General features: G+C 38.4%; 2 protein-coding genes across 9 annotated transcripts in view; both read left to right on the top strand.

Moving 5' to 3' along the window:
• Window positions 1-5,404: 5,404 nt before the first annotated feature.
• On the top strand, window positions 5,405-19,993 carry dcp1b (decapping mRNA 1B). Of its 2 annotated transcripts, XM_008400702.3 has the most exons (10): window positions 5,405-5,892; window positions 6,109-6,149; window positions 6,516-6,643; window positions 13,605-13,671; window positions 14,640-14,799; window positions 14,894-14,986; window positions 15,079-15,805; window positions 16,332-16,567; window positions 17,608-17,820; window positions 17,976-19,993. In XM_008400702.3, exons 1-10 carry the CDS (start codon window positions 5,740-5,742, stop codon window positions 18,051-18,053), a joined length of 1,896 nt encoding a protein of 631 aa, XP_008398924.1. In that variant the 5' UTR covers window positions 5,405-5,739; the 3' UTR covers window positions 18,054-19,993. The 2 variants fall into 2 exon arrangements, with proteins under 2 accessions (XP_008398924.1, XP_081460262.1); XM_081604136.1 differs by lacking the exons at window positions 5,405-5,892; window positions 6,109-6,149; window positions 6,516-6,643 and adding an exon at window positions 10,828-11,183.
• A 2,348-nt stretch (window positions 19,994-22,341) lies between these two features.
• The window catches only part of cacna2d4a (calcium channel, voltage-dependent, alpha 2/delta subunit 4a), a 75,682-nt gene continuing 73,244 nt past the window's right edge, over window positions 22,342-24,779 (top strand). For 2 of the 7 annotated variants that reach the window (XR_014086101.1, XR_014086103.1), the window contains exons 1-2: window positions 23,861-23,939; window positions 24,187-24,383. Coding sequence is in view for 1 of the 7 variants with exons in the window: in XM_081604134.1 (XP_081460260.1) it covers window positions 23,859-23,939; window positions 24,187-24,383 (278 nt within the window). In the remaining 6 variants the exon portion in view is untranslated. Of the gene's footprint in view, window positions 23,121-23,740; window positions 23,940-24,186; window positions 24,384-24,779 lie in introns of those variants that run through there. The other 5 variants (XR_014086105.1, XR_014086106.1, XR_014086104.1 and 2 more) reach the window with 5 other exon arrangements.

Genomic DNA, 24,779 nt, shown 5'->3' on the forward strand with positions numbered 1-24,779 from the left:
CTGAAGGCCTTCACAAGATTAACACTTTTTACTGAAAGGGAGAGAAATCTCTACGTGGTTACCGAGCTCGTTATGTCATGCCGGAGGGACGAAATGCATCTACTTGAACGCATACAGAACAACTGAACTGAACTGAACTGAACTGAACTGAACTGAACTGAACTGAACTGAACTGAACTGAGCTGAACTGAACTGCGTTCCCGGATTCTAATCGCGGCACCAGCAGCCGTCCCATAATTGTCTCTGACTCTGAATGCAAAGTTCACAGTGTGCAGGCCTCATGTCAATCCGCTGCAGGCTATAATCAGGAGGTGAATCAGGAGATGACTCAGCCCGGCCCTGTATTCATTTGTTCAGTGCCATAGTGCAAAGTCGCCACCCACTATTCTCTAATACTGTAAAGCTTTTTGTCTGCATGTGTCAGTCTAGACACGGCAGCGGCGGGGAGTCGACTCGGAAACGATTCTATTGACGACAATCTGACGATCCGTTTGTCTGCTCAGAACAATCTGTAGTGATTTCCGCCCTGAATGGTATATAAATATTCTGTGTGAGGGAAGTGATTTTGTGCTGGCACTGATGAACGAGTGGAAACACTCCCCGAAATGTAAATTACCGCCTGCTTAAGCTGTAGACGGAGAGGAGGGAGGAGGTGGGGGAGAGGGGGGGCACTAAAGAGTTTATGAAAAAGATAAAAGGCGTTCAGCTTTAGAGACTTTTAATATTAAAATTCTGATTATGCGGTAAGGCATCAGGACTGAGAGTCCAATCACACAGCGAGACAGCAGATCAATGAGCCAGTTTCTTAAGAGAAGCCCTTACACATGATGGCTTTCCTAACAAATGGTGTAAAACTAAAAAGTGTCAATGCAACTAAAAACAAAAAAGAAATTTACCAAATGCGACATTCAAAATTTTTTAAAGTAATTTCCAATTTCAAGATTTGAACTGGCTATTGCACGTAGAAAGTTGGTGCTGAAGATCTAAATAGATCCTGACGTAGCTTTTTAGACATAGCATTCAATATTTGTTTTCAATTTTGCCTAAATTTAATCTAGCCAAACTGTGTTATGAAATTTGAAATAATTTGGTTTGATGATGCTCGCTTCTTTCCTCATTTAGTTGTTTTATCCGTAACTCTCTGTCCAAATTGCTTAGAAGAACTCTATTTCATTTTTGGGGGGCTAGTGATATAACAACATAAACTGTTTTACCCGGGTAATTCCAAAGGCATCGGGGCATGAATATAATTGGATTAGTAAAACTGGGCGTTGTGGAACCAGTGTAATCGGTTTTATAAATGCACCCAGTGTTTCCAATTTGGTCTCTCGAAAAAGTCATCCAATGAAGTCCATTAAAAGAGTCACAAGATCAATCTGTGACTCTAATCTGCAGTGACTGATTTGACAGTCAATCGGCCTCAAGCACTTGTTGTTTTTTTTGTTTCTTTTCCTGAAAGCTCGTGAAAGTTAAAAAGGTTAAAAGTTGGTCTGAGTATACTGGAGGAAAAACTGTGCCTGAACCCTGTTTACCATACAAACACCTTCCCATTGCTGCAGATGGACGTCTCACTGCCGTTGGAGAGGTTGTAACACGAGACAGACGGCAGAAGACTTTAGCTGGTCTGTTAGTCTGTGAATGGAAGATCGACAGACAGGAAAGACTGGGAGAAGGAAGACTGGATGGAGGGCAGGTCATGGGAACAGATACTTTTGCCCAGGGGACACGCAAGCATGCAGACACACACACACACACAACCAGACACACTAATGTCCTCTGTAATCCAGCCTGTTCATGGCATATCTGTTCTATTTGGGAATCTTCTATACTTGCAGTTCCAGACCTTTTAGTATGTGCGAGTGAGTTTGTCTCTGGGAATTGCAGACGAACGTGGAAGTGCTGAGATCTCATGTAGGGGGGAAAAAAAACCCAGCAACCTGCTGATTTACCAAAGTGTAACTCCCTTATTAAAATAAAAAGAAATAGTTTATAAGATGCATCGTTTTTAATGTTAGCCTTTTATAAATGTATTGCCAGATTAGTTTGATTTTATTAACTGACATAGGGGTCAAATTTAAGAATATACAAATATTTTCTAATACATATATTGCTCTACAAAGAGAGTATTTATATCCCTTAAACCACTAAATATTAGAGGGGTTCAATGACTGTGGAGCCAATAAAGGCTTTTCAATTGATTACTGAGTAAGGTATAAATAATTATCTGTCCATTTTTTTGTTACAGCGTTAAAAAAAACCCAGACAAATTGTTTCTTTCAGAAATGATGCCCTTTGTTGCCTTTTCAGATGCCCGATTTGCTAAATGCCAGATTAAAGAAAGGCAGACTGTTTTATCTTAATTTAAAATCAAGTTATTTAATTCAGTTTAGTTCCTGTTGCGCCGTTTCACAACACATGACGTCCATTCGCTTTGAAAGAAAGTCAAGCCAGTTCAATCCAATCACACATGCACTCTAACTGGTCCTGTAGAAAGGGTGCTTCAAGCTCAGTTCGTTATTTAAATAGGCTTAAAAAGTTTTATATTTAAGGATTGCAGCTTGTCATTGACTTGTTTTAAAAAAAAAAACAAGTCAATGAAGTAAAGTTCAATACAATCAACTTTGTGTTAATTCACAGAGTTTGAGTAAAACGGCGAAACACTTGTTGATGTGTTTTAGTAGTTGGAGATAATTTGGTCTCTGTGGGGTAACTGCATGTGCAGCACAGCTGCAATCGGCCACTTGTTAGCAACCACCAGACAGCAACAGATCACATAAGGAGCATGTATTTGAAAAGTATGATTATAAATCTAAAATGCCAGTATATCAGCGTAAGTGATCAGAGTTAGATTCCTACGATTACTACTACTATTTCTGGGGAAACGTACCAATTTCATTACTCGCATACAAATTAAAAAAAAAAAAATTTGCTTAAACGGTGATAAAATACGGTTTCATATTCTTGAACTTTTATTATTTGGTCTTAAACGCCTCCTTTAAAATGGACCGTATCATAAACTCACGTTTCTAAATCCAAATATTAGTCGATGAATTTAATTTACCTTCCATCTGAAGGTGTACCTGATGATAAATCCAGGTGGTGCACTTCAGGCGAGCTATTCATCACCCATTAATCATGGCTCTTTGCCTTCACATGCAGCGTCTCTTCCCTGTCTGCAGACAGCAGAAAAATATGTGTGCGAAGTTTTGTGTTTAGTAAGTATTGACGATTCTTTTTGTACTGGTGCTCCAACAACTTGATCCCTTTCTCTTCCACCGAATAACTAAATTAATGTATTATTTTACAGCAAATGTGACTCGTGGCTGTTACTCTAAGGTTGTAGCTTATTCTGTTTATGACATGATCGGGATCAGCTGGCCCGCTGGTTAAATTATGATAGACTGTGACATGTTTCCTTTACCAACAGGAGACAAACAATCAGTCTTGACTGAGTACTTATTGGCAGTATTGATGCCCTGATAAATGACTCATTAGTACTATCATTTACAAACTGACACCTTACAGCCAGTACATTAGTAGCTAATGAATTAAATTTTAAGCACATATACATGTGAGCTTACACCTCGCAAGGTTCCCGAGGGGGGGGGAGAGTAAAAGGCAGACATAGTTGACCAAGAAGATTTTTATTTCTCTCATGAGAATTGTTATTGAAATTGTTAGCATTACTATTTATAGCAAGTGAGGGGGAATAGAGAGAGAGTATATGGTTAATGTTTTTTTTTTGTCAGAAATGCTCAGAAATCTGTCAAACTATTGAATATAGACAGAAAAGTTCAGTTTTGACTTTCCGCTAAATGCTCATTTTCCAAGGTTAATGCTTTTTTCTTGCTCTGATGGTTTCATTTTGTAAGCAGAATAAGAAGCTGTGTGGAAAAAAATATATTATTTTGGAAATTCCACAAAGCTTAAAACGCCAACCTGAGAGTTGGCGTTTGATTCAAGGTATAGTTGAAGAAGGATTTATTACCAGATCCTAGACCCGATACTGTAATTTATAATTGCTGAGTCAAATTGGAGAAAGATTTTTGTTTATTTTTTCCTGTATCAGTTTCTGCTCTTGTCCTTGAATATCCCTTTCAGGAAGGATGTGTCGTATTTCCGAACATCTGTAGCCGCTGCATCCAGTCTGTTCACTTAATTTAATCGGTGACGGGTCACAAAGTCGATTCAAGGGGGAAATAAGAAACTAAGTTCAGGTATTTAAAAGACATATACAGCTTATATTAATTGCAATTTCGATTATTATGGTTTACAGGTAATGAAAACCCAGCATCTCAGAACATCTGAATATTACATAAGGTCAATAAAAAAGGATATTCAAAGAAGAAAAGTGAGATTTCTGAAAACTATGTTCATCCGTCTGCATTCAGTAACAAATCATCCCTCATTTGGCATGAATGCAGGGTGACATGGAAGCAGCCAGCGAATGAGTGACAAGAAATATTGAACCCTTTCACAATATTTACATTTTTTGATCCGTACTTGTGAATAACATCACTGTAACCTAGCGAAGAACATGAAGGTGTCAGCTGCTGTTATGTTTATGTTATGAATGAAATACTTGACTTGATTTTGAATGACAGATATCAGCATCAGCTGAGTACACCGAGAGTCAGTTAATGCTCCTGTTTTTTTATTTTTATTTTTTGCTGGTCCTATAAGGATATGAAGAGTAGTTTTGGATTTAAAAATTGGTAGCATCATGTTTGTTGTAGGGAAAATATGTGTGCTACTTTTCAGATATTAGACATAGATTTGAAGTAAGGTCAATTTAGAAAAGTAATTCCTTTTTACATTTAATCAAGACTTTATCCTCACTAGAAAGATAAGAAAGAGAGATTTTTTTTTTTTTAGTCGAGGAGGCTTCATAAACCAAGTAGAACAAGTGGATTACCACCCAGACCTACAAACATTGTGGTATTTAAAGGTTTTTCTTCATGAAGTGTTGAATTCAGTTGCATTCAAATTAACTGCAGTTCAGGCATACAAAAAAACTGTAGATCAGTTTTGTCAGAAGCATCTCTTTAATGCCCCCTAGTGGATGTAACTAGCTTAAACGCCATCAATATTCTTTAGAAAATGACGTTCACATTATTTACTCATAGATAAATTCCTAAATTATTTTTAAAATCGTGAGGTCAGAGTAAATAAAATTAATAACATAAAATAAAAAATTGCTGCAGATGGTAAAATCAAAATACCCACTTAAGTATCAGTATCTGTTCTTTTGTCCAGCAAGGCTCACTAAAGCTTGAATAATAATAATAATAATAATAATAATAATAATAATAATAATAATAATAATAATAATAGAGTTAAAGCTATTCAATTTAAAACATCTACATGTAACTGTTGTCATCCCTATTATCTTGGTATTTATGTATTTATTTAGCTTGATTTTCAGACCTACAGGTTTCTTTTGATCGATTTTTCAAAGCTGAATTATAGGATTTGCATCTCGACGCGCAACTAGTTATGTCTGGGATGTTTACAATCTGCCGACCTAAACATGGCTGGTCAAAAACTCACTCATTACAGTTAGAGCTCGAAAACTTAGAAGAACAGTTTTTACTTTACTCATACTCGTTTAAAGACGGTTAAAAGGCTTCTAGTGATATAACTACATTTTCAACTTGCCGTTTGTTTGCTTTTTTAGCAGTCTTTCTGTGAGTGTTGAGGTTGAAGCTTGCTAGCTGGATATCTTCTCCATAGAGAACGATGAGTTCTGCAGCTAGCAATAGTTACCTTGCTGCTAAAGGTCTGGACATAAGTCTGTCTGCCCTGCAGAGACAAGACCCTTACATAAACAACATTGTGGACGTGGCCAGCCAAGTCGCCCTGTATACTTATAATAACCGAGCGAATGAGTGGGTAAGTTTTGAAAAAAATATGTGCTAAATGCTAGCTTAGCTTAGCCTATTTTAGCTTCTCTCTGGTAGACGCGCGTTTAAACTGGCTTACAGGTTTACTATTATCGAACGTACCATAAGGAGTTATTAAATAAAATATATAGAGAGTTTAAAATGTTTGAAATATTTAATGAAACTTTTATTTATTTTTTGTTCTCAACACTTTATTGTTTTTCAGGAGAAGACAGAAGTGGAAGGCACTTTATTTATTTACACAAGGTAACAAGGTTCTTAGAAATGTTTAAGAACGAGTAGTTTGTTTTTATCCACTTATTTGTTCCTGTCTTGTCAAGTCATTTCCACAAACCTGCATTATTGCCAGTATTCCGTAAAGGCAAGGATAACAGAATGCAAAACAAGTAAAATATTTTTATGACATTGCTGTTTTCTATAGAAAAAAAACTCTCAGGCCGTAACAAATTACACCAAGGTGGTTTCTGTTTAAAAGGTAACATTTGAAGGAAATTAATTGCTCTGGATTTTATGTAGATTTACTGGAGTAAAATATAAAAAGTAGCTTGTCTACCCATATTCATCAATAATTTTTATTGATCTTTTTTGTGCTGTGTTCTAATCTTATTTCAGATTGGCATCTCCTAGGCATGGCTTCACAATAATGAACCGTCTTAATATGGAGAATCTGACAGAGCCCATCACAAAAGACTTGGACTTCCAGCTGCAGGACCCTTTCCTTCTTTACCGTAATGCACGATGTAAGCAACAATTTTACAATTTCTGAAAACTGTATATATAATCTGTGCTGGTATTATGATGATGACTGTGATTTCATATATAGTGTAGTTTTAAATACACACATACGCATAGTTCACCTGTTAGCCATTGATATTGTCTGTTTTTTCCTCAGTGTTTTCCTGTTATTGCATGCACATCAATTGGGAACTGGGTTATAATAAAACAAGCTAAGTTGCTCTAATGAGTATGTACACCAGTATCAGTTATAAGTAGAGGAAATAAGGGGAAGTATTCTATACTGTGTTTAAACCTTACAGAAAAAACAAATGTGGTTCAACTGCTCATAAGGATTTAATATTTTTTTAGTTTAACACTTGTAACATTTTTGGGATTAAATCGTCTGTTCGGCATTGATTTTTAGTGTGCCACAAATTTAGATGTGTGAAATACCTTACAATTATTTATCTTCTATTGCTTTGGCATTATGTCACGTTTAGTAATTTAGAAAAATGCAACCTATTTGAGCATGTGTTTGCTGCGGTAATTTTGAAATGGAATCATCAGGACCCCAACTATTCTTACTTGGTTGTTAAAACTTTCATCAAATCACTTATTTTCAATAAGGCAGCCTTTAGTCCTTTAACATATTTCATAGTTTAAGCACACATAACTTTTTTTTACACCTAATCTCATCTGACTGAAGCACATAGTTCCGGTTATAGTCCTAGATTTGTGATGGTAGGACAGAAATAGTTTTTACTAGCACCAATCCCAAACAATTTGGTGATTTAAAAACGACGCTTTTGCTGCTGCTCTTTAAAAGTGATATTTTGTTGATCTTCCTTCAGCATCCAGCTCACTGTGCATCGTAGCAGCGTTAAATGGGTGTTCATTCAGCCAAGTGGCTAACAGAAAACAGTTACAGTTATACAATGATGACACAAGAAGCCATAGATTACTTATAAAACAATTATTTCTAGATGCAGGTTCCCCCCCCGACCCCCCCACGCCCCCACTTAGTAAACATACTCTAATTAAAATGAGCATTTTTCTAGGTTTTTCTATTTGGATTATCTAGTGTAATTTGCACATATCTTTACCAGGAGTGCTAAGAATGTGGTTGGCAGTCTATGCAGACCTTCTTAATTACTTGACTCCCTTGGCTGTCTGTAATAGATGTAGACTCCTCTTCCAAAGTTAGATGCAATACGTCTCAGAAGCCAAGTTAGGTCATAATACCGATGGTGTGATCATGTCCCTACAAAAAGCAGGACAGATTTGTGCAGTGGTTTGGAAGTCTGATAACAAATAACGAAAGGGGAGAAAGTAGATCATCTGAGTGGGAACTAGTAGCTCCATTTAAGGAACTAAGTAAAGACGTTTTAGTCAATTTTATCAGCCCAAGTCTCTCTGAGACCTACATACGACCCTCGCTCACACAATCACGTTGCTAAGTGTGCCTGTGGGACAAGAGTCTGACAGCACTACAAAAACAGCCAGCAGAGATTAGATACACCTCAACCGCCTCTGATAATCTAAACACAGTGACGCATAAGTTGCTGACACACACACATCCACTCCCCCTGCCTTCAACTCTCCTTGAGGCTTCCTAGGTAGCAGATGGAAGTGGATTCCTTACGCCTGCTTTGATCGTTCTGCTTCTCGACATAGATTTTTGTGCTTACTCTCAGTAATAATAAATAACCAGAAGGCTGCGGGAAAGACTGTGTATGACATAAAGTTTAGTAAGTGACCTTTTGCACTTCCTTTGATGGTTTGAAGTGCAAATTATAGTATGTAATAGTTCAGTAATGGAGAATGAATTTAAAATGTGAGGCTGACTCACTTGTTGTGGGAAGAAGGAAGAAATTAAAAGTACTTTCAACAAGTATTCACGACAAAGCTGATGATTGTTTCCTCTGCTAAAATTGGAGTTATGCGAGTCAAAGAGGGTGTATTGCAAACATAATGGTCAAACCTAATTGTAGCCTTAATTTACTTTGATTATAAAGCACCAAAAGGAGGAGATATAAATAATTGTTGTAATCAGGCGGAATTTTATCTCTATAGTTGCTGCGATTTAAAAGATTGTCGACTATCCAGATAAAAAAATATAAAAGTACAAAGTTTTTGCACGTTAGCCAAGTAATAATGCCTCAAGCGCTTTAAGATGCCTTCAAAACCAACACTTCTGAGTTATATTAAAGGGGAAAAAAAACTCTCGTGTGGTGCTTTGGGTCATTAGGTTGCTGAAGAGTTGTTTTCACTGGCTAACGTTCGATTTATAAGCTGCTGGCAAAACTGACCGTCCCAGTGCATCGTGACCTCTGGTGGAGGGGTCGTGGAATCTTATCATTAGACAAACATGTAGCCCTCTGAGCGGCTGTAACTTCCTGGAATGGCGGTTGGCACAAAGTGGCATCGCAGGCTAAAAATAAGCAGCAGAGATATACCGCAGAATGGGCTAAGATTCAAGCAAGAGCCATTTAGTGCGAGCAAGACGTTATTTCCCCGTCCTCAAGAGGAAGAGGCTTTTAACGTTCCCCACTATAGAAGGACTTCTTCTACTTTACAGCCCTGCTACGACTATGCATTATTTCCCAGCTTTCAACATTTATTTGCTGATGTTTTTTTTCCTTTTCTTTTTACAAATACAAATCAAAAATGTGTGTCCAGTTAAATCAGGAGAACATTAAGAAGTCTAATTTTAGTGTCCTTGAAGGAGCTATAAAGTTGCACTGCTCCAATGGAAAACAAGACAACTTATATTTGTGCTCTTTACCTATATGACCTTTGTGGAATAGCAGTAAGAAGAAAGCAATTGCTTGAAGAAAGCCACGAACCCTCCAGTTTCCCTTTAGCCGTTTAGCAAACATGTACAAGACGATGCTGTGGTCAGATGGACTGGAAGATGAACGGCTTGATTTAAATGTGTGGCAAAAACCTAACACCAGGTGGGCACACCACTTCCACAGTGACACCACTTCCACAGTGACACCACTTCCACAGTGAAACATGGTAGTTGCAGTGTCATGATATGGGGATGCTTATGCTTAAATTGAAGCTGGTCAAATTAATGGGCAGTCCTGGAAGAAAAATAAATGTATAAGAAATGAGACTTGACTGGAGGTTCGATGTTTTCAGGACACTATAAGCATGCAGTTACAAAGAAATGGTTTAGGATAAAAGTATGTTCAATGGTTTGAATGGTCCAGTCAAAGCCCAGACGTCAATCGATTTGAGATTCTGTGACTGAATTTGAAGGTTGGGGGTTCACAGATCCTCCTCTTCCAGTCTGACCAAGCTTGAGCTCCCGGTAATAATTTGACCCACTAGAAATGTGTGAGCAGGACACAGAATTTAATTGTTTATCATCATAAACAAACTTGACATATCTTTTGTGAATAAGATAAAGAGTTTGATTGTGTATTGACACAGCAGCACTAACGTGCATAAAAACCAAGAAGCTCGGGGTCGTCTTACCTCCAGGTCTGACGTACTTGTATCCCAAATCTCTCTCGGACACCAGCGATCCCTTAAATCGGACCTCGGGTTCCTCCTCCAGTCTCTCATGTTTTAGTTTCCTCTGAAACAGGCCCCTCAGCATGGTACCAGAGCAGTCGAGCCGTTTTAAATTTCTTCAACGGTTGATTTTAATCTGTCCTTTTTCTCGCAAAAAATATCCAGAAAAATTGCCAAAGATAATTTGACACTACCAATTACTGGTCTCTTTAGGCCCAGTCTTCAGTTGCAAATTTAGGTAGAGATGTTTGCAGCAGTTTTTCCTTCACTGTACATTTTATTTAACTTTTAAGTTTCAGTATGTACTCCCCTAAGAATCTAACCAAAAACAGCTATGGGTCTTCTACTACAACAATAACTCCAAAGAATGTGTGTCTTACTTTAAGAGCCGAGCCAGTAGGAACATACACACGGTTTGAATAGTCTGTTACTGTGAGCTTTCCTTGCACATCTGGTCTCATTCTGACGTAAAAGTCGATCCAAACTGTCTTGAACAACACATCCTCCACCTTGGCCAACAAAGCTTTCTAAAACAGACAGAAAGTCTTCATAAAGATTCCGTTTCCAGCAGTAAATGGTTTAGAAGCGAATGCAGAGCAATCATCACATGCTCTCTGTCTTGGCTGGATTGTCCCTGTCCCTGAGGGTTTCAGATGCGGATCACTCGCGGACCTCACCGGACGGTTGTTGGTTGAACTTTCTGGCATCCAGGTTGAAACGCCGACAATCTGGGAGGTTTCGCTCCTGTCTTCAGCTGTTCTGAACAGAAGGTGTCCTGCTGAAGGTTTCCTCCCACATGGTCACTTAGCTGTCTTCCCAGTTGTAGTGGTACTGTTCTTGGCTTGGGTCTTACATGTCTGGCTCCCCTCCGCCTCTTCCCTCCAAGGTCCTGGGACCAGACTGGAGCCTCCCCTCTTTTTCTCCAACGTAAAGTTTTTATTGGTCTTCCTCCTGCCTTTCTTCTAGCAGTCTTCCCTCTTCACTGATAAAACAGACACTTTCTACAAATCAGGGGTCGAGATATTCCACACATTATTGGTAAGACATCTAAATAAGCTTTTACGTTTTTGTTTTTTATCTTTAAGCTCTTTGGTCCTCTTGTCTGTGCGGCTGCGTTCAGACTGGTCAAAGAGACGTCAGAGATTCTTTCTCAGCTGTCTTTCTGTCACCTTCAGTACTGCTTTTCTTCTTTTTTTTTTGCATCATTTGCGAAACTCCGTCTGTTCAATGTTACCTGACAGCCAGAGCGCTCCGAGAACTACGTGTTCCTATTTTTATGGAGTTGATTATCTCCCTCAAACACACTTCACTCCTTCCTATCAGTCCTGCTCATTTTTCCTCAATTTTCCAGCTGTCTGATTTCGGCTCTGTGTGTGTCCCGGGGTCTCTGTCAAGCTGTCTCATCCCCAGTGAGCGCTAAGTGGCTCTGGCTCCACCAGTCAAGTCTCCCACTGCAGTTACTTATTTGGAACAGGGCTGATTTTTTTTCCCAGGCTCTACTTAACTGACTGTGTATGTCTCTGCCGGCCTCTTCTCTGTCTGTCCCTACATCCACGCTGACCTCTCTGGTCCGTGTGCCGGATTGGGAATACATGTTCTCTGTGTGGTATTGATAGCTACCACATAGATACTTCAGTTGTTTTTCTGTCATTACACAAGGAGTGTATCTCTATTTTTTTGTTTGTTTTGCGATAGTACTCTGTTTAAACCAGACAATATATTGTTTCCTTTTATGCGTCTTATTGGCTTATAACGGCATGAAAAAAATAAGCATTTATTTAATACACACTTACAATATATTACAGATTAAAGTGGTGAGTAACGGCTCATTGCACAGACAGATAATAAGCTAACATTTCTTGTAGTATAATGCCAGAATAATGAAACTGAATGTGAGCAAATCATACTGTCTTATTTTAGTCAGATTAATCCAGTAAATTTGTTGCATTTTTATTGTAACCAGTAAACGTGCAAAACAAATTTGTGTTTTTCTGAGATTGTTCAACAAACTAGTGTGAAGACAAAAATCATTGCCTTACAAGCTTTCTTAAGATTTTACACATTTTGCACGTTGCCAACATAAACTTTAATGTGTTTGAGTTATATGTGATGAATAAAGATTACTATAAAGCAGAAGAAAACTTCTACAAGAGTTTTTTTATTTTTTTTATTTTACATTTCTGCAAATTAAAATATGAGTCAGTCCTTTACTGTTTATACTTTGTAGAATCATCTTTTGCTCCAGTTACAAGTGCTAGTACTTTGAGTTACACCTCAACAAGGTTCGGATGTTTAGGAACAGAACGTTGTGGCCCATTCATGATGTTCCTGCTGAGAAAAGCATTCCCACATCATGATGGTGCCACCACCATGTTTCATGGGGATGATATACTCAGGGCGAAAAATGTTAGTTTTCTGCTATTTGGCAAATTTGTCAACATGTTCATTTACTCAAGCATGCGTTCTCATGACCTCATTTTTGACAATGACTCTCTTTTGGTACTTATTCATAAGCCAGGCTTGTAAATTGTGCAATTAATGATTCTCTCAAAAGAAATTATTTTATGTGAGTTGTGGATCTCCGCTTCTCCTTCAGAGTCACCATGGGCCTCTTGGCTGCTACTCTGATTAATCCTCTTCTTGCTCACTTCAGAATGTAATAAAAAAACACCATAGAAACCTAAAATGTTCAGTCTGAAAAGGTTAGGGACTTTAAAACTTTAAAATGCTGTTTTTGGGACATTGCGTTACTTATTTTTTTAAGCTTTAAATTAATAGTAAGACTGGATATTCACATTCTGACTCTGATATTTCACTAGATATGTTGAGATATAAAATGTTTTGCACCTTCTGCTATTCTGATGCATTTTCGAGGAAATGAAACATAAAAACAGTTAAATCATTTGTAGTTAAATATAGGGACTTGATTAATAAAACATATTTATCTTGCTGCCACGCAATCTTCTAAAGAACCATGTTGGAATCGTTTCCCTCTTGTCCTCGCTATGTTTATACAGTTCAAGAGACTCCTGGGGCCCATGTTTCACTGTATAATGGTGCTGCCTGCCTCTGTTCCCATTGGCTTGGCTGGGAAATGACTCATTTTAAAGCCTCGGCTGTGTGGGTTCTGATGTCATAGTAGAAAATTGGAGCTATTTTATGTCTGTGTATTTATTTGATTTTAAGGTTATGAGTAGGTCAACTTGCTCATTTTGTTGTCTGCCGACCTTACCAATGAGCTCATCCCAGAACTGTAGAGTCATATTTATAAAAATAGATTTTTCTGCTTATTGTCTTCTGCTTAAACCGAACAAAGCATCTTGTTCGGTTTTTTATTTTTAAAAACTTTTTTATAGTATTATTATTATTATTATTATTATTATTATTATTATTATTTATTGTAAATGTGTTTGTTCGGCTGATTAAACCTTATCTTTTTTTCTTTTTTTTTTTACTCAGTGGTTATTCACGGGATCTGGTTCTACGATAAGCTGGACTGTCAGCGAATTGCACAAATGATGAGGATGTAAGTATACATTTAATAGATGGCAGTTTCACATAAAATATGACTACTTCATTTAGGAGTTGTTTTGCAATCAAAAACTAATGTGTTACTGGAAACTATTTACTTCTGCTCTTTAGAAGATGAAGCTATAGACTTGCATCCTAAGCCATTTGAGGCTATGAGGGCTTTCAGGACTGAATATTTCTAGAGTAGTAAAGCTACAAGAGTGGAACTTTAATCAGTCATATGCTAAAATCTAAAACTAAAACCTCTCAAGTTTTTGTCTGTAAACACACAAAATAACAGCATTTATTTTAACAGATTTGGAGTAATTTATTTATTTTTTATTAAAAAGGTTAAGTGTTAAAGGTGTATTCTTTGAGAAATAAATGGAAAAAAGTTTAATAATTCCTTAATTTTCTGATGGATTTGAAACTACTGCCTCATCAAAGAACTTTCAACACATTTTTAGCTGCTATAGTTGATTCTTTCTTGCAGATCCTTATAATCTTTGGGAGATTTGTTTTATTTCCCTTTCCTTCCTCCTCACAGTGGGTGGCTTCTAGTTAAACTTGGACCCTCTCTCTTTTTCTGTCACAGTTCCAGCTGTTTTAATTTTTTAATTAATCTAATCTAATAGTTAATTTAATAAGGTAACTATTATTTTTACAGGAATTCTTAGTACTATCAATAAGTATAATACTAGAGTTGTTGCTATTTTTCTTAATTTGTGTAAAATTTTAGTTTTGCATTGGATTTATTTTCCCATTGCATTAATGTTCTCCAAGTAAAGTTTGATATTCTTTCAAGTATGAACGTTTTAGAAATCTTCTGCATTTATTTCTTGCTAAAACGTATTCAGGCTGCATGTTTAAAGAAAAAAGAAAGAAATGTGGAGAAACATTTAGCCTAATTAGGTTTTCTAACTTTTAAATCTTTCCTTTAATTAATGGCCTGAAACTGATGCGGGGAATCTGCACTTTGTCCAGTTTGACCCAGCAGGAGCAGATCCTCGCTCAGTCTCAGGGTGGTTCCATATCCCCGAGAGCAGCAGCAGGAGGTGGAGGTGGCTTAGTCGGAGGAAATAACGAGGCGAAAGCGGTCGACATCATCCAGATGCTGACCAAGGCACGAACAGAGTATGATAAGGTAGCGGAACCCAGATGTTTCTTTAAGGTTTACATCATCTGTAAGGGTTCTACTGGATTCTTTTGTGTTTTTAACACTGTTGTCTTACTGACAGTCTACCTCAGAGCCAAAGGAGATTGGGGGCAGCAGTGTACTGTGTGGAAATCCTAATCTGATCAAACCAATACCAGTTAAACCAAACACTCAGGTAAAACACAGCCACATAATGTGTGTTTTCAGGCTGGAAAATATCACGTTTCTCCATAATGTTTCTACCCGTGTCAATTTTGTCCCTTCCAGGTCAATGAAGGAGCAGACACCACCACGGTTGTGGCCTTAACCACCCTGTTAGGCTCTCAGCAGCATCAGCACCACCACCCTCTTAAATCTGACCCAGTTCCTCCTCTGGCTGCTTCCACAGCAGCAGGAAAGGTCGCCCGCCCACCTGTCGCCCGCACGCTGATCTATGAGGATTCACTCAACTCTGGCATAAACGTCGCCCCCTCCGGAGGTAGAGACACGGCAGTTGGGTCGGCGGACAGGGAAGAGAGCGGGAGCGCTCTCCGCCAACTGCCGAACCAACTTCAGCACTGTCCGGCCATCGCAAAGCTCATGCAGGGACAGAGGGGGGCGGCAGGAGCTGGGGGCGTGCTTCAGACACTGTCCGAGTCCCCAGAGAACCGGCTGTGTGACAACGGGGTGCCGCTGGAACACCACCACCACCATCACCATCATCAGCACCCCCATCTCCTCCATCACCACCACCAGGAGCAGCAGCAGCAGCACGACCCAATAAAGCGTCTCCTGCAAAACCATCCACCCCCTCTGCTCGCCACTTCTTTCACTGCCGCGGCTCCTCCGGCGCTGCAGCAGAACCCGTATCCCGCCTCCCAGCCTGGCCAGCTGGATTCTGTGTCACGTTCCCACCTCGAAGCACAGGAAGGTCAGCAGCTCCTCCTCGGCCTGACGAAGTTACAGGCAGAGATGCAGAAGAGGGGGCCGAAGGATTCTGCTGCCATGGGAACAGGTGCGAAATCTATTTGACTGCGATTCACCAAAAGACAAACCAGAAAAATGGACATCCAGCTGTTTTTATTTGAAAAAAGAATGATTGATTTTAATAAAGTAACTAGTAATCTAAAGCTAATCTATCTTAAAACCAATTTACAGACATGAGTGTTTTTATCTTAAGTGCAAAATGTATATAAATTATGTGCAGTTTGGGCATAATTATACCTCAACCAGGTTTGTGCTCTGAATATGTTCTTTATCAGAAAATTTTGTTTTTTTGAGTCTGAATAAACCAGTTAATGATTAACCAATTATTAAATTAGTTGGTGATTTAGCGCGATGAATCTGTTTAATCGTTCCAGTCATAATTTCTGTCAAATCCTGGTCTGATTTAGATTTAAAAAATATGTTTTTCCAATAATTCACTTCATATTATGTGACTTCTGAATATGTCTGTTTGTCGTTCAGCATGTATTCAACTTTACGCTTGCTTTAGTCTGTTTGCTGTTGCCAAGTAACGATGCCCTGTGGTCGTTCGCCAGGTCTGACCTCCCAGATGCAGGGTGTGGTTTCTCCTCATGAGCTCCTGCAGAAACTCCAGCTGGTCCAGCAGGAACAGAGCTTCACTTCCCACGAGCATCCCCGACTCCATCCGCATCCAGGACTGGCACCTCGATTCCTGGGGCCCAGTGCGAGTCAAAGCCAAGGCTCCTCTTTAGGCACAGGCCCAACGCAGACTTCAGTTGCCCCAGATCAAAAACCTGAGCTGCAGTTTCAGGTAAAAAAAAACCCCCAAACAGTTCAGTTAGAAGCTGAATACAGGTCTTTTTTTTTCTTATCTATAAAATGCTCTAGGTAAAGTTTAAAGTTGTTAATGTAAGAGAGAAAAAAGGAACATCAGCAGTGGTTAAACAGTAGCTCTTCTTGGTTGAAACAAAACTACAGCAGGAGGAAATGGAAGGATTGTAGTTCTTGTTTCCAACAGATGGTGTCATTAAGGACCAGCAGCTCTCTTTCCATGACTTTGTATTTTGTGACATTACAGCATCAGACTTTTCTTTGCAAGAAAAAAGAAAGATTTCCTTAAGTAGAATAAGACCAACTGATTTCTGAGTTCTTTGGAAAAGTAGTCAACTTTAAAGAATGAAGCTCCTAATCTGTTGCTTCATAGCACACTTTGTTTTTGTTGTGAAATAGTGATGCAGATTTTCAGATACAGAAACTACTGCAACTGGACTTTCATATGGCATCTATGCAGCGCCTTAGAAAAGTATTCATATCTATCTGATGCCTTAAAATTAAAATCAAATCAGTGTGTTAGAGTGGTCCAATCAAAGTCTAGATTTAAATTCAGTTGGTAAATTTGTGGTAAGACTTCAACATTGATGTGCACAGACACACTTCTTCCAAATTAAAATGACTTGAACTTTTTTCTGAAGACACATTTGCAAAGCTGTGATTGCAGCAAAGGGCGATTCTGCAAAGACTTTACTCAGAGATTCTGAATACAAATGAATGCCAAATTTTTAATTATGATAAAATGTTATTTTCTTCCATGTTTATCACATAAAAAAATCAACATAATAAGTTAATAACATTTTTGTTTTGGGACATAACAAACTTCATAAAAGTGCAAGAGGTAGAAATGCTTTTACAAGTTTCTCTTCATATTTTCCACGGCTTGACTCTAATGTGTTACCAGCTGTCGTTGCATGCGCGTTTATGTCCTCGGTTGGTAAATCGTTCATGGTGATCTACGGCTTTCAGCCTGGATGTGCACACCGAGTTCCACTTTAATCCCTGTCCCTGTCTGTGCAGATCATTTCCCCACAGCGGATACCTGCCACAGTGGCCCCCACCCTGCTCCTCTCTCCCAGTGTGTTCACTCAGACGAAGTCCAGCAGCAGGTTACCGGTGGCTGCTCCAGAAAGCAGCTCTGTACCCTCAACCTTATGCAAACCCTCACTGCAGGAGGAGGTCAGAGCTCTTTCTAGAAGCCAGCTTCAAGCAGCACTGCTGCATCTGATTCAGGTAAAACCATTAAAACACACCTGACACTTTGCATTTTAATCGTCGTATTTTAACTCTTTCAACAAAGTAAATGCAGCGTGTACAGTCCGTGGTAATAAACACGCATGCTTAAAAACAGCTTTCTGTGCTAAGTTTGCTTGGTTACTGTGTTTCAGACTGACAGCTCATTCCTGGACTCCATCTACAAAGCATACGTCAGCCGCTTCGCTAACGGCTCCGGCAGCAAGTACTGATGACTCTTCACACCCGCTGTCTGTCTGCACACACTTCCTGTTCAAGGGCTGAATCTGATATTCAGTGAACCACTTCCTCCAAATCTCACTTACTGTATTTAATCTCAACCATCCAACTCACTTAGACCAATCTTTTAAAAGATAAATACAGGTATAGAAATACAAAATATGGTTGCTTTTAGCAGTGAAATCCACTTTTTCAGTCTAAATTACAAATGTTAGCTACATTATATTGACAATAATAAGAACACACTCCTCCTTAACGGCTTTTAAAAAATGGTAACTATAAATGATATTCTGCACAATTTATTCAGGTTTTGCATAACAATACAACACTCTTTAAGCAAATGTCATTATCGACCAACAGGCTTGAAACGTGGACTTTGATTTGGTTTTCTTTATAGAATCCAATTGCAGCAAATATGTCAATTAACATTATAAAAAATGTGATTAAATTCGGCATGTGACATTTCAACGGAATATATCCGGTTGTTTTGTTTTTTTCAAATTGAGTTCAGGCTTGTAGCTCATAACCGCTGGGAATGCTTGGAACTGAAAAATAATTATAAAAATGTGAAAGAAATAATCAACCCAGAATGCAGTAAAATGTTGTTGTTGGATTGCTTAACCTGGACAAGGACTAAAAATCCATCTACAGTGTCTACCCAAGAAAAAAGTGTTGGCAACAAAGTCTCCTTGTTTGCATTATTGAGCTATGCAGTGGTCATAAAAGACTCACTTGTGCAAATCTGTGTTAAAACTGAATAACAGTAATCAAATCTCAAAATATTAGTTTAAGGTCACTCAAGCTTTACATGTACATTTGCAGTTTTTTCCTACAACATGGAATATGACTTTAAAAAGTCGCTTCAAGTTAAGGTTATTCATTTGGAGGTAAACAGGAAGTTTAAATTGACACAATCGGTCATTTTTCTCGGACACAGAGAAAAGAAAACGGTTGTGAAAAAAGCTAATTAAACATAGAGGACAGTTGTTTGAATAGTACTCATTACTGAAATGCAATATGTGGACGTTCACGGCTCTTTATGACAACAGTAGTTCTGTCTTTGTCCTAAACATCCTATTTTTATGACGGGGAAAAATTATGATCTTACTGCAACTTGAATAAACACACAAGCTTCATAGAAGTCACAACCTGCACTACCTCACAATTTGGACCTATAATTAGATTTTTATCAAACAGCAGTTTTAAGGGTAATAAAAAAAAAACGTTATGTTGAACCTTTCAAGATGAGAAACACAAAGTGCTTCACGACAAGGAAAAAAAAAAAGAAATGCAAACATATGAAAAACATAGGCGCAGATAGAAAAATAAAATTTTAGTTTTTAAAAATGTACTCATAACAGCAATGTTTTAGCATGCTGAAATGCTCAGGTTGTTGCCACATAGTGAGCTGCATAAAGCAGGCAACAACAAAAAATGGCTATGTCAATATAAGATTTGCACAGTTTAACATTTTATTCACTTGTTCAGTTTGATTGAACTGATCCGTATCGTCTCAGTAAAACCTCACTTAAATGACAGAAACTATTTAAAACGCAACAGAGAAAGTTTAAGCATGCCCTGTCCGTCCACTTTTTACTTGGTTAGAAATTCTTACCTTGGCAAGGATCGGTGTGTGTTTAGCTTTTGCTGTAGTGTTGTACACAGCTGGTCTATATTGTAGCACTCGGACAAAAACAGCAGATGTTTTTATTAAAATAAAACATTATTTTTGTATTCCAGAAGGATAACATGTAGCTTTCACCACACCAGGAAAAGGAATGCTGCATTTAATTTCAAAGATCTGTTTATATTTTAACTGAAAGATTGTTTTTTTTTTTATTCAAAAAAAATAGATAAGAATTGTTTCTACTTGTTTTTTTTTTCTTTTCTAAAAGATATTTTGTTAATTGACTAATAAATGTTTTACCCCATGTTCCCTGTGTTTTTCTTTTGTCTGTTTGGCTCATTGCTTTTCTGATTATTTCTATTGAAGATGGTTAACAGCAATCATCATTGCTTTAATGTCACTTTATTGCCTTATTTTAAAGAAATCGATGGTGCAGTGTAACATCCACAGTGACTAATCAGGAGCTTTTACACAACCAGCAGAATGGAAAGACCTTGGTAATTAACTGCAACAAAGTCAATGTTTTTCTTTTAGCATAAGAGAGTTGCTGGTAAAATAGTTGGAATCCAACCTCATGGGAGATTTAATAATATCTGCTAAAAATGTAACTATAAGACGTAAAAAAGCATCTTTTAGAGAAAATGCACAACAAATTCCAACTTGTGTATCCAGTTCTTGTTTTTAAAATTTGCTGTGTGCCTTTTCATCATCCCGCCCTGAAAAAAATGGTTCACTTGGTCAATAAAGTCCTAAAATGTGATTACCATTCATGCCAATAATCGGTGTTAATATGTTTAAACATATTAATGACTCTACACTTGTCCTTATAATTGTAATGAAAGTCTTTGTTTTGTGTGTGTTGCTTGCATGAATTGTTTGTGTCTTCAGTGCTGCTAATGGCCCTATTGTTGGTGAAAACCCAAACAAAAGTAAGCAACATGTGAAATGATCAGAGGCTGACTGTTCCCATTCTGCTTGAAGGTTTCGTCAGCCTCTCCCTTTTTCTCCTTTCCTTCCTGCTTCCTTTCCCCAGTCGACATCAGCATGAGGATTTACAGTTACAGATTCTCTAATATAAAACTTCTATTTTGAGCAAATCGAACCCATTTCAGTTCACATGCATCAAGAAATGATGGAAACCTAGATCTGTCAAATTCAACGTGTAAATCTTGTTTTTTGAGGAGTTGCGCGCAATCTTTTCCCCTAAGAAGACAAGGATTTCAGATCGCTGGTTTAGCTGATGGCGCGAAACGTAAAAGCTGACTATTAGCTCTGGCCTAGACTAATCAATGACTTCTGGTGTACACTATGTGTGTGTTTGTTTAGTCCAAAGAGGCAGGCTCACCACTGTCCTTACTCCTGAACTCTCAGACGGAAAGGCTTTCTGCAGGCGACGTTGGCCGACATCTGATGGGTCCCGCAGGCACAATGTGGTACATAAAACTTTGAACTGTTAAGATCCATTTTTTATTATTCTTAGATCATTCTCAAACGGTGGAGCTGCTCAGAACGGACACAAGTTGGAATAACAGTTCAGCTCTGCGGTGATAGAGGTGAGTAATACTTTTTTTGTCCCCCTGTATAATCATATAGACCTCTATTTAAAAAAACAAATCTGCTGTTAAATACGTGTTTATTCTAATATTGGATGCATGGCAAATTAGCAAGTAAGACCTAGATGTGATCACACCTAAAATGGAGAGAGAGACAAAACAAATGGTAATTTGAAGGGTATAAAAAAGAAAGCGTCACATTTTATCTACATGAATTTAGAAGACTTTGATGCACATAGACCATTTGATTATTTACCAAAAAAAATGCCATACCACATAGTTCCTATAGATATTAAATACTGTCTTGGTTTTCCGAGTTTGTGATCTTAGTTTGACTGTATTTGTTGTTGAGCCAAACCCAAATGAACAGATCTGCTTGTGTAATTCACTAAGTCTGCTTGCTGAATCTGTGCATATTATCCACATTTATTGGTCTTTGCTCAAGTGCATTGTGGGTGTGCTTAAGTAAAAAGAAAAAAAAAAAAATACAACAATCATTGTATCTTAAGCATTCAGCTCAAGCACATCAAAATGCTTGAGCTGTTTTACAGGTGAAATGGGAAGATTTAAGTTTTATTTGTTGAGGTTTGACTTTGTAGACGCGATCAAATGTAAGGCTATATGTGAAGTAAACATGATAATAGATTTAGCAAACAATTCTGAAAAAACTGAATGAGGTAGAAATGTGTGAAATATTTTTCTTGTATAAAAATATAAAATCACATATGTTCACTAACTGCTATAGAAAAAAAAACAAGTTATAATGCACATTGCGCTTATTTCTCTTTAAATGCACTGTATTTTAACCTTAGTATAAAGGTTTAAATATGCTAAACTAAAAGAACTGATTTGTTCACATGTGCCACAGTGAGAGTCCACTAGGTGTCTCAGTGTGTTTGCGTCTCGGCAAAGAAAGTTTCCCTTGTCCCACTAAAACAACCTGCAAATACAATGAGAAAACCTATCCTACCAAGTGCAACACTAGTTCTTCTTCGACCATTGTTAGTTCTTCACATTTTCCCCTCTTACTGTGTTTTTCCATCCACTGGCAATCTTGGTCACCGAAAAAAAAAAGAAAAGTTGAGTTAACATAGTCAACGATGTTTCTGAGAAGAAAGTGGGTGAGAGAGATTAGGAGAAAACAGGGCGAAGAAAGACAGCCAGAAAGAAAAGCAGGGAACAAAGCACTGCTGGAAGAGAAAATGGAGCGATATTGTGTCAGTGTGTGTGGACCGTGAGAGGGATGGCGGGAGGAGGGGTTTAATCCTGGTTGGATTATGGTATAAAGTGGTGCTGGAAGAGAGAAGGAAAAGATACTCTGGAGAGAGAGGATGTCCCTACAATCCATTCATCAGTCTATCTGTCGGCTCTCTGCATGTTAATTCCTTTGTTTCGGGCAGTTTTGCTTTTCAACCGGGGACCATGTGAAGCTGTCTGGAAGAGCGGTGTAAAATTCTCACATTGCTTTCCGGAAATGTAAATGCTCCCTTTTCTTATTAGAAAAAAAAAATATGACTGAGCTGGACTGAATTTTTTTATCTAGTATTTTTTTTTTTTTTCTTTTCAGTTTTTGTTTTTCCCCTGGATTCAAGAGAGGAAAAGCATGGAAGAGAGAAGTGGAGGATAGAAGTAATAGAAATCAGATCAAAAAGCCCTGGAAAGTGAGGTGTTGAAGAATGACAGGACTTAGATGGGACCCCTTGTGCACAGAAGTGACGTCTGACATCCGGGATAAAAACGTTGCCCATTCCTTCATATGCGGGGATACCCAGCTCAGCTGACATCAAACCAGCCATTCAGACTTTTATTTTTTTTGTTCAACATCTAGTAACTTTCTCTTCTAATCAGCATGCCTCTTAAAACCTTTAAAATATGACACAGTGAGTACCATCCTCTGCTACTGCAACGTTACATTTCAGCATTACTTGTTTTTACACATCCCTGCTTATCTGCATATTATTATGGACTGCTTTTGAGTTCTTAAAACTGCCACCAGGAAGAACTCAGTCTTTGCGTTTAGTTAAAGAGCTCAACATATCACTGTGGATCTGGAGACGACCACAACAGGCATTTTTGCAGGTGCATAGATGCTTTTAGTTTCTGCCTACCCAAGATCGAGTTGCTGGGGGCGACGAGTTCAGGAGGGGAAACCCAGACATCCTTTTCCCTGGAAACGCTTTACAGGTCATTGAGGGGGGGAGACCAGGCCATCCCAAACCTCCACAGAGAACATGTTGACCCACCACCTTAGTCAGGGTTTCCTCTCAGTGGGACTTCCCCAGAACACCTCCAAAGAGATCCTGATTAGATGAACGGTTCACTTCAACAAACCTCTTTTAGTTTGCTGATGCAGAGCCTCTCAACCTATACATCAGACTGAGCCTCCGCCTTATTAGGGTGGAGAAACAAGCTTACTCCACTGCATGGAGTAAGCTTGTTTCAGCCGCTTTTATCTGGCTTTCCAGTCCTTTATATTGAATATAAGAGCTGTGTCTATGTTCTCAGTAAAAATTCAGTTTACAAATTTCAGATTACAAGAGAAAACCAGAACTGGCCTGAAGTGTGGCAGGCTAATTAACGAGGACACCTCTCGTTAAGAAACCAGGTGTGCCCACTTCATGCTGGGTAATTCACAGAACCACCTGTCATTTTGTAGCAGTAAAGTTCTTCACTTGAAAATAAACCAATTTTCCAAGGGTGTAAGTAACATGTTTAAGAACTTTGCTTATGTTTTGGTTTAAAGCTCGGTGTCCAGAACCAAAATTGTTTGCACAGCTTTTTTTATTTTCATTTTATTTCTTTGGCTAGCTACCAAAGCTAATGAATCGGCTTTTCTTTTCTTTTCCAAGGGGAAACCTGGATGTAGTCCCTCTATGACAAAAATTCCTTTTTTTTATTTTTTATTCTTTAACACTAACCCCATGATTTCTGTTCTGCTTGGGCCAGTCTGCAGCAATAGGTGGAACGATGCAGATTGCAACAGCTGCATGGATGAGCTGTTGTGGCTTGGGAAGCGCTGGGAATGCCATTACATCGGGCAGAAGTGGGCCACGCAGAAGGAGGCTGATGATGCTGATGTGGATTATCCTCTCTGGCTCACTGTGCCTGGTGGTTGACGGCCAGATGAAGATCCCACCAGAAACGTGAGTGCAGCTGCAATGAGTACAACTCTGGCAGACCAGGGAGAAAACAATGACTTGTCTTGATTTTCTAAACCCCTCTCAGATCAACTTAATTTGTTTAAAAGTTCACATAAGAAATATTAGTTTTTAAAATCTCCTCAAAGCGAAACACGCTGATCTGCTAATCAGTGATGAAGTTTCCCACTTAATGTCAAAAAACAATTTGATCGGGTAGTTTCCATGTGTGCGCTTTTAAATCCACCAGCAGCATGGTTGTTCTTAAAGCCGTTGCCATTACGGATGACTCAATATTGTTTTTTCCAATTTGGCTTAAGCATACTGTATGGGCCATCTGTTAACCTGTGGGATACAAAGACCTGCCAAATTATCCTACAATCTTTCAGCTGCCACAGACGG

Source organism: Poecilia reticulata, chromosome 23 (genome assembly GCF_904066995.2).
Source record: "Poecilia reticulata chromosome 23, P_reticulata-male-v2, whole genome shotgun sequence".
Classification (NCBI taxonomy): Eukaryota; Metazoa; Chordata; class Actinopteri; order Cyprinodontiformes; family Poeciliidae; genus Poecilia; species Poecilia reticulata.

Bases quoted from the DNA above. Each gene is read 5' to 3' on its own strand.
- dcp1b (XM_008400702.3), top strand. From the start codon at position 5,740: ATGAGTTCTGCAGCTAGCAATAGTTACCTTGCTGCTAAAGGTCTGGAC. The intron at 14,800-14,893 runs GTAGCGGAACCC...TCTTACTGACAG, and splicing joins CACGAACAGAGTATGATAAG to TCTACCTCAGAGCCAAAGGA. The intron at 17,821-17,975 runs GTAAAACCATTA...ACTGTGTTTCAG, and splicing joins CACTGCTGCATCTGATTCAG to ACTGACAGCTCATTCCTGGA.